The 15,783-nt window shown below is 39.5% G+C and overlaps 2 protein-coding genes across 5 annotated transcripts in view; both read right to left on the bottom strand.

Annotated features, from left to right (window-relative positions):
* The window catches only part of ntrk2a (neurotrophic tyrosine kinase, receptor, type 2a), a 55,595-nt gene extending 51,730 nt beyond the window's left edge, over positions 1-3,865 (bottom strand). For all 3 annotated transcript variants that reach the window (XM_077600623.1, XM_077600624.1, XM_077600625.1), the window contains exons 1-2: positions 3,348-3,865; positions 148-222 (exon numbers count right to left, since the gene is read on the bottom strand). In XM_077600623.1, coding sequence (XP_077456749.1) covers positions 148-222; positions 3,348-3,589 — 317 coding nt within the window. In that variant the 5' untranslated portion in view covers positions 3,590-3,865. The remainder of the gene's footprint in view (positions 1-147; positions 223-3,347) is intronic.
* Positions 3,866-9,598: 5,733 nt separating this feature from the next.
* On the bottom strand, positions 9,599-14,637 carry LOC144074568 (uncharacterized). Of its 2 annotated transcripts, XM_077601061.1 has the most exons (4): positions 14,095-14,635; positions 10,980-13,697; positions 10,642-10,740; positions 9,599-10,248 (listed from the first exon to the last, which is right to left on the bottom strand). In XM_077601061.1, the coding sequence occupies exons 2-4, from the start codon at positions 13,692-13,694 to the stop codon at positions 9,805-9,807; spliced, it is 3,258 nt and encodes a 1,085-aa protein (XP_077457187.1). In that variant the 5' UTR covers positions 13,695-13,697; positions 14,095-14,635; the 3' UTR covers positions 9,599-9,804. The 2 variants fall into 2 exon arrangements, with proteins under 2 accessions (XP_077457187.1, XP_077457188.1); XM_077601062.1 differs by having other exon boundaries at positions 9,940-10,248; positions 10,642-10,709; positions 10,980-14,637.
* Positions 14,638-15,783: the final 1,146 nt, after the last annotated feature.

Below are 15,783 nucleotides of genomic sequence, written 5' to 3'. Positions count from 1 at the left end.
CACAGGGTTAACATTCAAACTCCAAACAGGAGTATCCATATCCACCGCAGAACCGTAGAGCAAATGCGCTAACCAATGTTCACTACCCGTGACCGCAATGCATTCAGCAAATCAGTGATATCTACAACTCCGCTGCCATATACTCACAGGTTCTTGAGGTTCTTGTAGTAGTGCAGGTCTTTGTCATTGATGGACGAGAAGCTGCTCTGGTTGGCGATGTAACTGTCGGGGGATACAAACAGTGTGTCAGGCAGCCGCCTCATTTGTTCCGGCAAGCAAATATTCCCGTGCGAGACAAAGCGCCGCTGATAAAAGGCGTATAATTAGCAGTCAAAGTGTAAAAATGGGTGTAGGGAGGACAGGCACATGCATGCATACAAAGAAAAGCATGTCCCTCAGCAAAGAGGTTCACTGAGGAGGCTTTTTTTTGCTACAATTGATTGTGAAGCCTTTAACAAGCTCTTACTTTTGACACTAAGGAACGAACACTGTAAGGATCAATGTCAGAACATAAAGAAAATAAGTGTCCTTGTCCCTATTGTATACTCACTAGGGCATCTGGATAGCATGCATGTATACATACATTGAAAATATAACTCCTTCTAATGGGATTTAACAAGCCAGCTGAACACATTCACAACATTTAAAACATTTTTTCATCTTAGTGCATAAATATACTTGTTGTTTTGTGCAGATTCCTCAACTCTGCTGGTGTATTGAGGATGATGAATTTTTCAAAAGGTTTGGACACTGTTGGAGATATGATTGATGGCAAACTGCAGAAATTTAATCCCTAAAGATTGGTGTGCAAATATCCGCCTTGTTCATAAAAATAAAAAAATAACATTGTTCCATATCTTCCCATGTTATTTTGGATTTCGATATGATTCAAGGATTTTTTATTTGTTTTTTAAATTGAGTGTGGAGAAAAAGTGCACCTACTCTATCATGTTGAATGTCATAAAAATGATTGAGGGATGTTATGGTACTTCACATATTGAGGAGGGGAGATGGAACATGGTCTACGTTTAATATGCATTAGCACGATCAAATTTAATGAGGTGCTTTTTCGTGTACAGTTTTAAGGAGTGTGTGAACTGCCTTCAGGTATTTGGAGTGTGGTGGTGTGAAGCTGAAAAGGTTTGAAAAAAAGCTTCACAAAAGTAGAATTCAACAAGAGGCAACACTATAATGACCCTATATACAGTAATAAACACATTTGCAGGTGTTTTTCAGCATTGTTCCAAGTCAATTTGGTTCCATTGTTTTGTGTGAGATTTTAGCGGGATGACTTTAAGATGAACTTTTTTATGTGTTTGTGTAAGGGAAACTGCAGTAGAGAGGAAGATAAAGATAAAAATAATGAAATAGTAAATTATAGGATATAAATAAAAACAAAAAACTACATTAAATCTTCATGTTATATAACTTTATTAAAACGTATTATTTGAACCCTTTTAGGGACAGTGGTCAATACAGTAGACAGCTTTTCAAAAGTTGGTTTAAAAGACGTTTAACCCTTCATAGAGCAGGTAAGTAAAAAAATGGTAAGTAAAAAAAAAGCATAAAACATTTTCCCCTTGACACTTAAGACTTTTAGGTACTCGGTCGTTTGATCGCCGGACTTTTGGTCGCTGGATGTTTGGTGGGCCGGAAGGTTATTGATAATTACCATTTAAAATTGTTGCTCAAATTCCCTAAATACAAACTGCGAATTATTATTTAGTCATACTTAATGCCCTATTAATTATTAGGCTAAAGAAAAGCTCCAAATTTCCAGTAGTTTTATTGTTTTTTGTTGGAGAACTTTTTAAGACCCTGACTGACGTCCCTTCCTAAGGGGACAACTCATGTACATACAAACTCTTATACACTCACACGTCCGCTCAGTGAAACTGCTCAGGGCCATTGTTGGCTTTTATTGATGCGTAGACCGTGTTGTTTTACCTTGTTTTGTCGTCGGTCTTTTGGTCGCCGGTCTTTTGGTCGCCCGTTGTTTGAGTCCGGGCGACCAAAAGACTGCGACCAAAAGTCCGGCGACAAAAGGATGGCGACCAAACGACCGGTCACGCATATTAGCAAGTATTATTCATTCATCTATTTTCCATGCCGCTTATTCTCATGCATTTATAATTATAAATACATATGTAAATTCATACAATGTTAATCAAACATACATTAATTACACAGTGATTATGAAAAGGTTCCACTATAAAACGGACTCCCTTGATGGCAATAGACATCCAATTCATTTATACCGGAGAGACTGGCTATAAATTTAGTCATGTTTCAGTGCAATGGACAGCTCTTGACGTCCAATTCATTTTGACTAGAGGGGACAACGGTCAGTCAGTCAAAATGGATTGAACGTCTTGCGCTGTTAATAGTAACCAATCAATTAAATGAGTGCCTTCTAAGGGTTAAAATAATAACTATTCTCATAATTTGTGCATGATAAGGTTAAATAAACCAATTTATCACTTTGCCATGCAAGGACTTTGATGAACAAAGATTCAGCATTTATCTCTGGCAGAAAGTGATAACTGACAATTTATCCGTCGCAAAGTTAGATAACAGTCCCCATCTCCACTTTACACACTCTCACCAATTTACATAACCTTTTATGATGTTTGTCCTATAGTTTTATCATTTTTGAATCACGCTCACTTGTTCCTGATCATGACGAACATTGCAACACTATTTTTTTTCCTTCTTGTCAAAGTCAAAGGCTTTTATTTTCTGCTCACTGGCCGATGGCCTTCACAAATTGTCAATCATCCAGAGTCTCTGCTAATATTTAGGCAGGGTACACTGCATGGCTGGAGCTCTGTCAAATCACATGAATAAAGAGGTTATATTGAAATTAAATCTATCCATTGACTCCAGAGGCTTCTCTTCATTCTATAAGGTTGCGGGTGAGTTTACGCTCCACTCAAATGACTTTTGGTGACATGACTGTAGACCCTATATTGGTCGAGGAAGATGCATTTTACAACCAGCCATGCTCAAAATCTATTCAATAATCAACAATCCAGGTTCTTCAAATAACCTAATGTGTTTTGGGAATGTGGATAAAAGCTGGACTAAACCCCATGAAGAATGGCAAAAACATGCAAAAAGGTAGAAGGGCCATCTTCCTACCTAAAAAATGAAAATAAATAAGGATGGGACTGTATGCAATGTTGAATTTGCGTTATACACCTTGAATCGAGTCGTGCTTGGGGGAAAAATGATTAGTGCGTGATTAAATGTGGATCATAAATTCAGATGTGTGCTTTATGGGCGGCAGACGTCAGATGACAAGCAGCGGAGGCGCGTATGGATTGGTAAGAGAAAATCAACCTCACATGTCTGTGATGTTCTCCATCTCCGCTTCGCTCTGCAGGATGGGGAAGGCGCTAATGCCCTTCTCGGGCTCCACACAGGAGATTCTGGAGTTGCTGCAGACGCAGGAGGGCGGGCATGCCTCGGAGGACAACCAGGGGTCCCCGGAGCCCACCTGCAGCCCGACCAGAGTCAGCCACAGGGACAACATCCAGCCCTTGTAGCTCCACCGCCGAGCCCCAGTCCCAGCCGTCTGAGCGCTCATTTCGGGTTGTGAATCTCAGCCAAGGCGCGCCGAGAAGCCCCCACGTCCCGAGCCCAGGTCGGCTGTGGGGAGGAGTGCAACCAATCAAGGGGAAAGAGTTGCAGGGGGTGGGGGTGGGGGTATGTCTGGTTGGGGAAGACAGAAATATCCTTGAGGGTACTTGGGTGCAGGCTACACAAGGTGTGGAGGGGGGAGAAAAAGAAAAAAAGACAATGTCCAGATTGCTCCTTTTATCCTCCCCACACAGCATGTAAAATCCTCCTCTGGTGCTGCTGAAATCACACTGTCACACTCAGTGCATCGTGCCAAGTAGACTCCCTCTCTCTACTCTTGTTCCAGTACTCTCTCCCACTTCCCTGATTGGATGCATGGATCCAGAAGGCAGGACACGTCACTGGTATCTTACTCCGTAATGCTTGTCCAGTGGGCAGGTGATGGTCTCCGACCTGGATTTTCCAATTAAAGATCCATATTCATTCATTTTCTGAACCCCTCATCCTCACGAAGAGACAAAGCACAACCACTCATGCTCAGACTCATAACTAGGGGCAATTTAGAGTGTTCAACCAGCCTACTCTGCATGTGGGAGGAAACCAGAGTACCCGGAGAAAACCCACACAAGCCCGGGGAGAACATGCAAACTCCCCTCAGAGATGACCGACCTGGGATCGAACCCACAACCTGAGAGACCGATGGGCTAATCATTCGATCTCCGCCAATTCCATATTCACTCCCATTAAAATAAATATATGTAGAAGAGACGGAAGTTAGGGGGTGCTTAGATCGTGGCCCCAGCCAGTAGAGAACACAGTTTTAGCGTGTAAAATTGTGGGTGCTTGGGCTTAGAATATAGGATAAAACAGGGGTGTCAGACATATGGCCCCCGGGGCCAGAAGCAGCCCACTCTGGGGTCCGATCTGCACTGCGCGGTTGGTCTGCCTCACTGTTACTTATTAGCTCATTCATAATGTAAATGCAGAATTAAATGTTATTTCATAATAGTAATTAGTTATTTTTAAATCTATGAAAAATCGATCGTACAATTTGCAGCAATGTATCAATTATTTTTGTATTTTGAAATGTTCTTGTTTGTTTTAACTGTAAATTCTAGGCAACCAAAGCTGGCAGTATTTTACGATAGAACTCGCAGTTTCTTTTGTTTTTGTTTCCCTTATTTTTCAAAAATGTATTGACTCTTTTCTTGACTGTAAAGTACGTATGCCATTCCTGAATCCTGCATGTGTTCTGTTAGATTCCACAAGATAGTGGCAAATTATTAACTAGCATGGAGTGAATTTTCTTGATACAATTTGCCCATGTATTTCAACTGAAGTTTCCAAAAAGTCTTTATCTTGCCCCAGAATGCCATGTTTCACTTTCAGCACTTCTAACGAGAATAAAACGCCGTCACCTATCTCAGACCAGTTCGTCTCCATGATCCACCTTGTATGTGAAAGCGAATGACATCACTCGTCCACAGTCTTCCTCCTCTTTCTCTTTTTCCAACTGCTGTGACTTTAACATGACGTTTGTAGTGACGCACAGACTGCTGCTGAATAGACCAGTGTAATTATGGAGCCTGTGTGTGTATGTGCATGTATGTGTGTGTATGAACAAATGCTGTGGATGCCTGCCAGTGCACATACACACATGTATGACAATCGGTATCCAAGGTTCTTAATTAAAAGGTTGTCACAACAAGAGCGTATTGTGACCAATTTCTTTCCTTCCTGTGGAGAAGTGACGGCTCCTCCAGGCATAATGAAGTATGACTGTTCATCACTAACGCCACTCGCAGAGACTTAGTGATAACACTTTGCAATTATTGTGTCAATGCAAGTGCAATGGAAGAGGCCTCACACACATGACCTGCAATGGCTGTAGGTTGATGTGTCAAAATTCATGAAAACAAGCTGTCCATCAGGTCTCCGTGCCCCATTTAGCACTAATTGCATTTGGTGAAGTAGCAATACACTTCAAGTGCAATCATGGCCCATCGGGTAAATTCTTTGGTGTTTGCAAGGGCAATCTTGGTTTGCGTTTCTATTTTTGAAATATATTGCTTGGCGGCATGGTGGTGAGTGGTTCGCATGTCTGCCTCACAGTTCTGAGATCCAGGTTTCAATCCCTGCTGCGGTCTGGATTCCCGTGTGGAGTTAGTTTTCCCTGAGTTTCCTCCCACATCCCAAAAACATGCATGCTAGTTTGGTTGGATACTAAATTGTTTTTAAGTATGAGTGTGAATGTGAATGGCTGCTTGACTTCGCGTGCCGTGCGATTGTCTGGCGACCTGGGATAGGCTCCGGCACCCTGCGAGGCATGTGAGGTAATGCGGTATGGGAAATGATTGACTTATGAGATTTACTTCATCACTATCAATGCCACGTATTGAGTTAAATATTATGAAAGAATATTTAGAATTTGAGTGTTATGAGGTCATAATCAGTCTCTATTTCTGTTTTTAGTCATATTATCAAGATTAATAGGTATTTATAATCATAAAAGATATATTTAAAAAATACAAAACCAACTTCAACGATAACTGTTAATCTTATCAAAAATAAATACTTGCCCTATAAAGAGTCAAAGGTCTTAAGTGTCGATTTCTGATAGGAGTCCACTGTAATGATTCGTTAAAAGTATTTTTTTAAATACTAAAAAGAGTGGTAATAATGGACAGGGAGGAGAAGGACATAACAGAAAGTTAAGTTCAAACTAATTTTAAACAGGTTCTCTTTGGCCAGGATCATTGGGACAGAGTACATGTAAAATTGAGAGCAGTTTTTTGTATGTTTATTTTTTTTGGTACATGTAATACAAAAATTATACCTCATTAGTTATATGAATGAATTTATTGTTTGAGCATTTGTGGGAAAATGATGCCATGCTCCCCTCTGCTGGTATTTAGAGGCACACCAATAAGTGGCATGAATAAATGTGAGAGGCAGAAAAGATGAAGGGGAAAGTGGATGAAGATGGATGAGGTAAATATAAAAAATATTGTGCATCCTCATCCATCCATTTTACATCCATTTGATATTTGTTCCAAAAATATTTGATTAACTGTCCTCTGTGCAGATCTTCATATCTCACACACAAGTTGTCCCTCGTTTTGTCCTTGGGCAAAATTTCCAGGAGCACTTATTCATCTATAAAAGATAGTTCTTCATGAAAATTGCTTATGAAAAACGTAATGAAAGAGGGTTTTTTGTTTGTTTTTCAAAGTTTTAGGCTCACAGCTGATACCTATCCTGATTTTTCTGAGCTGTGTCATCTATTTGGCCCTCATGCAGTGGCTGCTGAGCAAGAAGGGAAGACAGGGAGGAGAGGGACATAACTGAAAGTTAAGTTCAAACAAATTTTAAGCAGGTTCTCTTTGGCCAGCATCATTGGGACAGAGTACATGTAAAATTGAGAGCAGTTTTTTTGTATTTGAGCAAGAAGAGAAAGCAGTGCTTTTGGCCATTGTGTTTGTACATGAAAGTAGGTCCAAGAAGACCCAAGAGTGCACTTCCTGTCAACAGATTGGCTTCATAATGCAAGTTGCCATGGAAACATCTCAATTTCAAATCGATGGCTGCGGCTGCAAATATCTTCCTGGGGCAGATGAATCTCCATGACAACAGTATGCCATCACTGGATCGTCATACTGATCATCATTATTACATCAAATCAACACATTTCAGACGGAAATCGCCCTGTTAATCCGACTCTTCATCCGTGATCTTACCCGGTCTGAGATGCATGCAGTTTTGGGGTATGCAAGATAACAGAATACTACACTTAGGTGGAAAAACAGCAATACCGCAAAAGTGAAGTTCAATTCCCAAATAGGGTAATCATTCATATAGTTTTATACCTTGGGATTCGGGTTTATTGTATCTAAAGACAAAATGATTGAAATTGAAGGTGGCGTAAACATGTATCTTAATGTTGCTCTTATCTCAGGAAGAATTTTAAGAATGTATATTACTATTTGAGTACCAACCCCCAGCATTGAGCATAATACAAGTTCTTCATATATTTTCACCTAATACCAGTTACAACTTTTTTGGTCCATTCCCAAGTGGTTTACTCTTATGTCTGAAGTTGCCTAAAAATGGCCTAACAGGTGATATTTTGCTAAATATTATTACTACCAGCTATGTACCCACTTTGTTCAAAATATTGCTTTGCAATAATTTTTCATTGCACCAAAAAAAACATAAAGTGCACTTATTAGGGGACCCAAAAGGGGAGGTTTGTTGTGTATACTTCAATATTTGGATCTCGGATGTAGAACCATTTTAGACATCAGTCGACAATATTGCTTTTTTGTGAAGTTAAAAGCATGCATCTGCAAACTAAGAAAAGTCCACTGAGTGTCACTGCTGTCTTTTTTAAGAGTAGTAGCAGGAGACATTCTCGTTCATTGATTGAGACTACATTGAACTGACTGACTTAGTCTTAAAATCAAATTACTACTCTTTTACTGGAGTGGACAATCACGATTGACACGGCTCACAATGGAAGCAATTATAAAAACAGAGAGGGATTATCTGACAGACAGACCTTATGTCACTCACATGATCTCACAACATCTGCTACGGTAACAGTTAATATGAATGTTTCTTATGACAGTGTCGTAAGACTCTCAGAATAATGACATGACACCTGTCATGAACATGAATCATTAGGCCATTAAGTGTCTACACAAAGACATTTTGAAAAATGTCAACTTTGCACTAAATTGACATTATTTACATAATGACGCTGTCATAACAAGCATTAAAATAAGAAAGTGGCAAGAAGCTTGTCTTCCTAGGACACTGGGTATACTGGCTTAAAAAAGAATGGTGTGACTTCAACCCCCCAAAGAATGGTTTCACCCTCTTATATATAGCTGTAATGTTTAGCTTTAATGTTTGATATCTTATTCCAAATTGGGGAAATAAGACATTTGAATCTTCTATTTTCCCCTCGTTAATACATTTCCCTGGTATTAGATCTGGACTCAGTGTCGGCACATCAACAAAACCACGTGAATTGGATTCGACTCGCATGCAAAAATATCGAAACAAAACTAATACAATTCTTTCATTTAACTGTACAGCAGAAAGAAATGCTAAATAAAAAGAAGAAAACAAATGGCAGTCATTGAAAAATATTAGCATTTAAGTGGTAAATGTACAGCAGTGTTTCTGTCCGATTCAGGCCCAGCAGGGGAGATCTTAATGGCCCTGACCTGCTACCACTGCATTTGATTACTAGAGATAGAGCGAAAGCGAGAGAGAGAGAGACATATGGTGGTGTAGGAGGCATTATATAGTATTTATATACAATCAACATCAGTGAATGCAACTCCGGTACGTCTCGTTTGTAATTTTCAGGGAAACAAAGTGGCCTCTTTTCCCCTCGTCTACGCATTTTCCTTTCTCGGAACACGTGCTTGTTCAGAGGCCTGTGCTATTCTTCTCATGTCTTCTCCCCTGTTGTGAACGTGCACACTCACTCACGCGTATACGGGTCATTTTCACATAATTCAGCAAATAACGGTAAAGACACTTTCAGAAAATGAATAATTTACAAAATGCAATTCAAGCATTCTGATTATCTCTAATTAGCAACACTAGCACTGCCTGGAAATATCTTAGCTGGAACTTTAATGAAAACATAATTAATTAAAATTTAAAAAATATGGATTGGTCTTTCCCGTTATTCCAAAAACGGTAAAGACCAAGCATAACGGAAAAGACAGTATGGTGAAACTTCAGTCTATGTCAGGGAAAAACTAAGACCTTTATGTGTTTTGTTGTGGGTATCAGTAGTGTGGAAAAGGCCATTAAGAACTAGTGGCAATTATATAAAGTACTCTTAGTTGCAATTTCAGTAAAATGATGGTAACAGTGTACCCCAGCCCTTATATTGGGATATCTGCCGGGGAAACTTTGAAGTCAAATTCAATAAAAAAAATTTGTTTTTTTTTTTCTTTTTTCTTAAAGCCCTGCAAAAATAAAATATACACATTGATTAATATCTGTAAACTTTATTGTAATACAACTCGAACACATATATACGGTCTTACGGAAGAAATTGTAAATACAGATTTACTGTCAACAACATGAAATTGTCTTAAAGCCTAAACATCTTAAGCTAATACTGACAAATGATAAAGAAGTTGCCAATATAATCAAAGTTAGCAATGATCAAATGATAGGATACTTGAGTGCACAATCTTAACAGTTGTAGTTCCCTAGGTCTACATCAAAAACATGCTGCTTTCCAGTGCGTGAGGTTCCTCCTGTTGTTGTAGGAGGTGGCAATCTCATAACAATATTGTCTATGTGTATGTCATCCAAGTCATCCATTTCAGGATACACAAACAAAGGTTTTTTCATAACACTGGACTTGCGACGCATAAATTGCACCAGAGCTTCATCATCTTCATCAAAGTTTTGAATGATCTTTCCCACAAAATGTTGAACGGACTTTTTCCCGCAATACTTCACAAGAACAAAATCACCTAACTTCAGATTTGTGGTACTGACTTCATCTTCGATAGGAAAGATTTCAGTAGATTCTTCCAGGCTGTCATAATCAGAGAGTGCTGCCTTATTAGCGAAGGGCCTGATCTGGACAGGTGACAAATGTTCTCTGTCACAAGATACTGATGCTCCATGCTGAAAGAAAGCACAAATCATTATATATTATTATATTCACGTCAAATTGGTACAGTATTGACAAGAGACAAGGTGATTGAATTAAGCTGTTACATATATAAATAGGGAGTGAGATTAAATTAAAGTAAATGGCTGCTTGATGAATAATAGCACTGACATCTTTTCTTCGTCATGTAAGACTGTTGTTCCAAACAACTCTTTTATAACATTCAATTTTGTCCATCTTCACGTAATGGTCTATAATGTTAAATCAATGTCACAGCACCATCTCTGTTTGATAAAGTCAACATTTTCAGCAATTTTACCACCCTGACTTTAACTGTGCAAGAGCAGAAGGGTAAGAACCTCAAACATTCAGCAAAATGCATGCACAATTTAAAAACCAGAGCCAACCTCATTAGCTGGCTGATCCTTTTGGCGAGCTGGCTGGTCCTCAAGGATGTCTTGTCGGTCCTGGGTATCTGTAAGGGCAGCAACTTGGTAGGTCAGGTCCTGAAAAACAGATTGATTCTCATAGCAATGACATGTTCTTGGCAAACAAATGGTACTACTGTAGGCATAATCCAAATTGTTTCTGTATCTAACAGACAGTTTAATAATGTTTATGGTACTGTACTGTAATTTCTCTTCTACTGTTAAAGCTTGTGAACAAAGTCCCACTTGTGGTTAATAAAGTATATTGTTATCATTAAATGTAACAATTTTAACATTGTTCATGTGAAAAGCAGTACCTTTGGTCTGTCATCAAGAGTCCTTGGTGGTAAGCTCTGGGAGGTGGCCGGCTGGTCCTGAACAACATCATGAGGTGGCGAGTCTGGGTAGCAAGCTATGCTTGTCTCGTCATCACTGCCATTCCATTCACTTTGCTCATCATCACTTCGCTCAACTCCGTCGTCGCTGTCACTTTCCTCACTTGACTCCGTCAGAGGTTCTTTTCCATTGCTCCCACGTCCTTGTTGACAGGCCTTTGTCATCAAAGCATTCCAAGATTTCCAATATGCATATTCTTGTCTTTCAGTAACACTCAGAATTGATAGATCCATATGTACAACGTCATATCCATTTTCCAATCTCCTTTGAAATAATTGTAATTGCTTCTCTGTCAGTTTGGCTTCTAGTGCTTCCAATGCCAAGTTTTCTTTTTTTCTCTGTGTTGTGCCAACTCTCTTGTTCATTTTGGTTTTCTCTGCATTGGTTACTGCAGGTTTGTAAATTTTCTTGGTTTCTGTGTCTGGTTCTTTCACTTGGAGCCTTCGTAGTGGAGGGTGACATTCACAGTCTGTCTTGCAGAAGCAAGACAGCTTTCTATGCAGCAGCACACCTTTTCGAGGTACAATCACTTGGTGGATCAACATTGTGCCTTGTATGGTTTCGCCCTGTAAATTTTGTACTATGTTATCTACGTCATTAATGTCTTTTGTGTTGACTTCAATGATTTTCACTTCAGATCTCTTCATGTTGTTCAGGAGGTCAGTGCAACTGAGGATGTCAGTCCCGCTGGCAACTAGCCTATCTGCAACTCTCTTTATTGCCGCACCAATTCCATCAGCTGGGCCCTTCCCATGGGATGTCTCCAGGAAGTTCCAAGTTACCCTTTCAAAGTGGTACTTACTGAAGGGGAGGAGACACATCAGCTGCAAGTTCGTTTTGTTTTTGTACTGGCTAGTTGGCCCATCAGAAACTACATGAAGCACCTTGACCCCCTTACTTCTGAGATCACTGAGGACCGGGTCAAGATGGGCCCACACAGAAGAGGCATTATGTCTACAATCGTGACTGATAGTACAATAACATTGGATATATTTTGTACCATCCTCCTTGGCCAACGTGGCATGAGCGGTGTGCAAAGTTATTTGTCTCCTGCTTCCCCCAAAATGCATGGCCTGGATTTCTGTAGTTGCTTTACACCCATAATTTTCTGAAAAATCAATCTGGAGGACACATGCATCTGCAGACAACCTGGATTTTACTAGTCTGAGCTCCTTGTACTGGTGAATGATACGATATTGGTGCCCCATAAGAGCCACAAGGTCTTTCTCAAGGTCATCACAGAGTTTCGCAATGGTGACAGATTTTTCTTTCTTCTGGATGACAACAACATCAATTGGCCCATTATTTGTCATTCTGGTCTCTACTCCCTTCTCCCATTCGTGGTATAACACTTGCTCCTTTGATTGCCTTATGTCATCAGTTCCATCCCTGTAGATCTTTTTGATGTATTTCTTGCAGACAGCACAGTTTCTAAACATACAATCATGCCTCTCTACAGAGCAGGTTGCAGCTGAGAGTAAGTCACTGGGGTTACGGGACGTAAGTAGTCCAATGTTGTGCAATTTTAATGCTTTCAACTCAAAATTTGCATGCTGCTTGCACTTGACTGTGTCTCTTCCGGTCACATCTGGGTGCACACAATAAAACGGTTTCCGTCTGGTGAACCCCACATAACTAAGCTTCAAATCTGGGTTTTGAGCCTTGAACTTGACATACAAATTTTGCAAAGTGTCATTGAGATATCTCTTCTGCCTTTTGTCTTTATGCACTGTCTTGGTGTCTTTTTTGCCAGCTGCAGGGGTACTATTGATGTCCTCGAGGAAAAATTTCTTGACATGCCCAGACACAGTTTTACTGTAGTCATAATTTCGTGTCTGACGGGAGTGCTGCAAGAGGGATTTACAGTTGACATTTCTAGTTATACCATGCCTGGTCAGCTGCAAATCATCTTTCGCCTTGTTGATCAATCTGTACTTTTGTAGAATGGGACCAACAACTGCAGCGTGTATAGCCTTTCTTTCATTTTGTCGCTTTTTGCTGGCTAGTACCTTTGCTTTGAGATCATCTTTGATAGCATAGCAGAATGTTAGCTCCTTCCTTATCCTGTTGTTATTCCCGCTGGAAAGGAGGGAATATGCCTTCGATGCTGGAGAATCGCTGATCACGTTAACACTCAACTGCTGAGCATTCTGCATTCTGCTGATCTTTCTTTTCAATTTCCGTATTTCAGTTTGATATTGCTTGATCTGAGCATTATTCTTGGTAATTGTTCTGTATGCTTTGCGGTCCCGGGCTTGCGTCTTTCTCCTGCCAGCTTTCTTTTGTGTTGATGGTTGCGATGGTCCTGGTTGTGGTTCACCAAATTCATCAGCATCTGGGCTAGGTGGGGGAGTGCTTGGCAGATCCTCTTCCAGTTGTTGGAATTTCTTGCTCCTTTGCTTTCGTTGGTTGAGCTTCCATTTTCTTCTCAGTTGCCTTTGCTCCCTCTCTGAAAGCTTGTGAATATTTGGAATCTTTCCTTGTGCCTTTCTTTTCTGATATCGTTCCCTTTCTTTCTCTAAATATTTGTGATAGGCTCCAGGGTCATTTTTAATCTTCTCCCTGCATTTGCGCATCGCTGCAGCATTAGATTTTTTCGCAGGTGGCTTACCGCCTTTTTTCTTAAATGGATTCATGTTCTGGAAATTTTACAAATCAAAGCAGGAATTAGTATACACATAAACATAGCATAACATGTTAGCGTCATCTCTACATATCTGTTGTATATTTAAAAATATGTATTTCATCTCTACATATCTATTGTATACACCTTTTCTACTTAGTCTTTCCCGTTATATGATACGTCTTTCCCGTTATAACGGTAAAGACAAAATTTATTAACGGTAAAGACACAACATTCCACCTCAGCCTTTGACATTGGTAGATGGTATTTCTTGGCACTCAGTAAATGATAGTGTTCTGCATGCATACACCATGCCCAGTTCATTAAAAAGCAAAGTAATTATGTTCACCAAGTTTTTAGGACATCGGTAAAGACATGGAATTGTTACGACATTTCACAGGTATGGTCCTTACCTTGGTTTTAGTTTCATTCTCATGGCTTCTGCTTAGCTGGCGTTGACAATATGGCTGACAACATCCTGGTACTTCTCCCACACCAGCCACCTGGTGTATTTACTGTGATTTTTTTGGTGTATTTCTCATGTGATAACGGTAAAGACACACTAACTGATATGAAAGGTACATCAGTAAAACTGTTTGCAGTTGCAATTCTTTTGCATTTTTCTCAAAGACAACTTGAGTGAAAATACTATTGAAACAAATCTAAACAACACATTCTAAATAGAGACAAACAAATAAATCATAACCCGACTTTTCATTCCTATAAACTGTGACACTAGATTCTGGACATCTAACGGAGTGGACAAATTCAACATAAACTGGCTCTCAATGTATTTGTGTCTCAAATAGATTTCTCTTAAAATTGGTGCCAAATGTAGTATAATATGTGGCAAACAAAGCAGTAGTAATTAATTTTTATAACTTTGTAACACATAAAGGGAAAGTCCAGGGCCATATCTTTACCGTTATTTGCTGAATTATGTGAAAATGACCCATACACACAAACACAATGTTTATACTGGGTGGAGGTGAACCAGTTGGTCCAGCAGGGACACCTGTGTACCCGTGCAGGGATCCGAGCAGCAGAGCATGATTCCTATTTATCCCGAAACCACCCACTCACCCCCAAAAAGCCTTTTAAAAGCTTCCAAATGCATCGTGAGCACACCCTGGTAAATATTACCTACACCCCCCCACACACACTAGTTAGTAAGTCCTAGTTCTCCCCAAATTGTATACATATATTTTAATCTATTTCTGCTGCTGGAGGGAAATAAATCATTGTTATTGTAGATGTTGCAGCATGAAAAGGAACATTTTAAGAGAATATGGCAGAAAACCATTTACAATATAAATAGGATGTATTACAAGGAAAAAAAACATGTTTTTTTCAACACTACTACCGAATCTAACTAGGAAAGAGGTAGTCATTATTTTTGTCAAAACAAAATCCAGATATTTTACTTCAAACATATTTTATGAACATAAAATGAGATATAAAGTTGGGAAAAGTGAAATGACGAGGCTCAAAAACACAATTTACATACATAGAAAATGCTGTAAGCGAGTAAAAATGTAACTTATCCTCACATGGGTCTTGATTAAAAAAAAAATGTCTGTAAAAAATAATAACAATAAATGGACCGGTTATATTGATAATATTTGTTATGGCACAGCTGAGGATATTTCATGGAAAACTTTGTTCCAACATTTCCCTCACTAGGAAACACTGATGAACACAATTTCTTTGTAGTTTCTTAATGGATTGCTGATGGCTGTGGCAGTTTTGTTTTCTCATTCAAGTACCTTCCATTGCAAAAAAAAAAAAAGTAAATCTCAATGGCGAGCTACGCCACCGAGCAGTGGAGTACCCTTAAAGGTGCATTAGGACCTTCTCAAACGACAACTTGCATTTAGCTATCTTTGTTTCAGCCACTAAGAGCCTCACTTGTCAAGCATCCTCAAGTCGCTGTATTCGTCCAGAGAGATGTTTTCAAAAAGCACATGGGCATCGTTTACACATATCAATAAGTACATACTGTGCATTAGCTGTTGCGGGGGAAAAAAGACATGTATTAGGAAATATGTGGAAATAGAACTTTTGAAATATTGTGATGTGCGTAAATGTTGAATAGAAGCAAG

Source organism: Stigmatopora argus, chromosome 5, assembly GCF_051989625.1.
Source record: "Stigmatopora argus isolate UIUO_Sarg chromosome 5, RoL_Sarg_1.0, whole genome shotgun sequence".
Taxonomy (NCBI): Eukaryota; Metazoa; Chordata; class Actinopteri; order Syngnathiformes; family Syngnathidae; genus Stigmatopora; species Stigmatopora argus.
The sequence above is the reverse complement of the archived record's forward strand: the minus strand, read 5'-3'. Positions and strand labels throughout refer to the sequence as shown.

Excerpts from the sequence above, each read along its gene's own strand:
- LOC144074568 (XM_077601061.1), bottom strand. The coding sequence starts at position 13,694 with ATGAATCCATTTAAGAAAAAAGGCGGTAAGCCACCTGCGAAAAAATCT. Across the intron at positions 10,741-10,979 it reads CTCTTGATGACAGACCAAAG|GACCTGACCTACCAAGTTGC; the intron begins GTACTGCTTTTC and ends TCTGTTTTTCAG. Across the intron at positions 10,249-10,641 it reads AGGATCAGCCAGCTAATGAG|CATGGAGCATCAGTATCTTG; the intron begins GTTGGCTCTGGT and ends GCTTTCTTTCAG.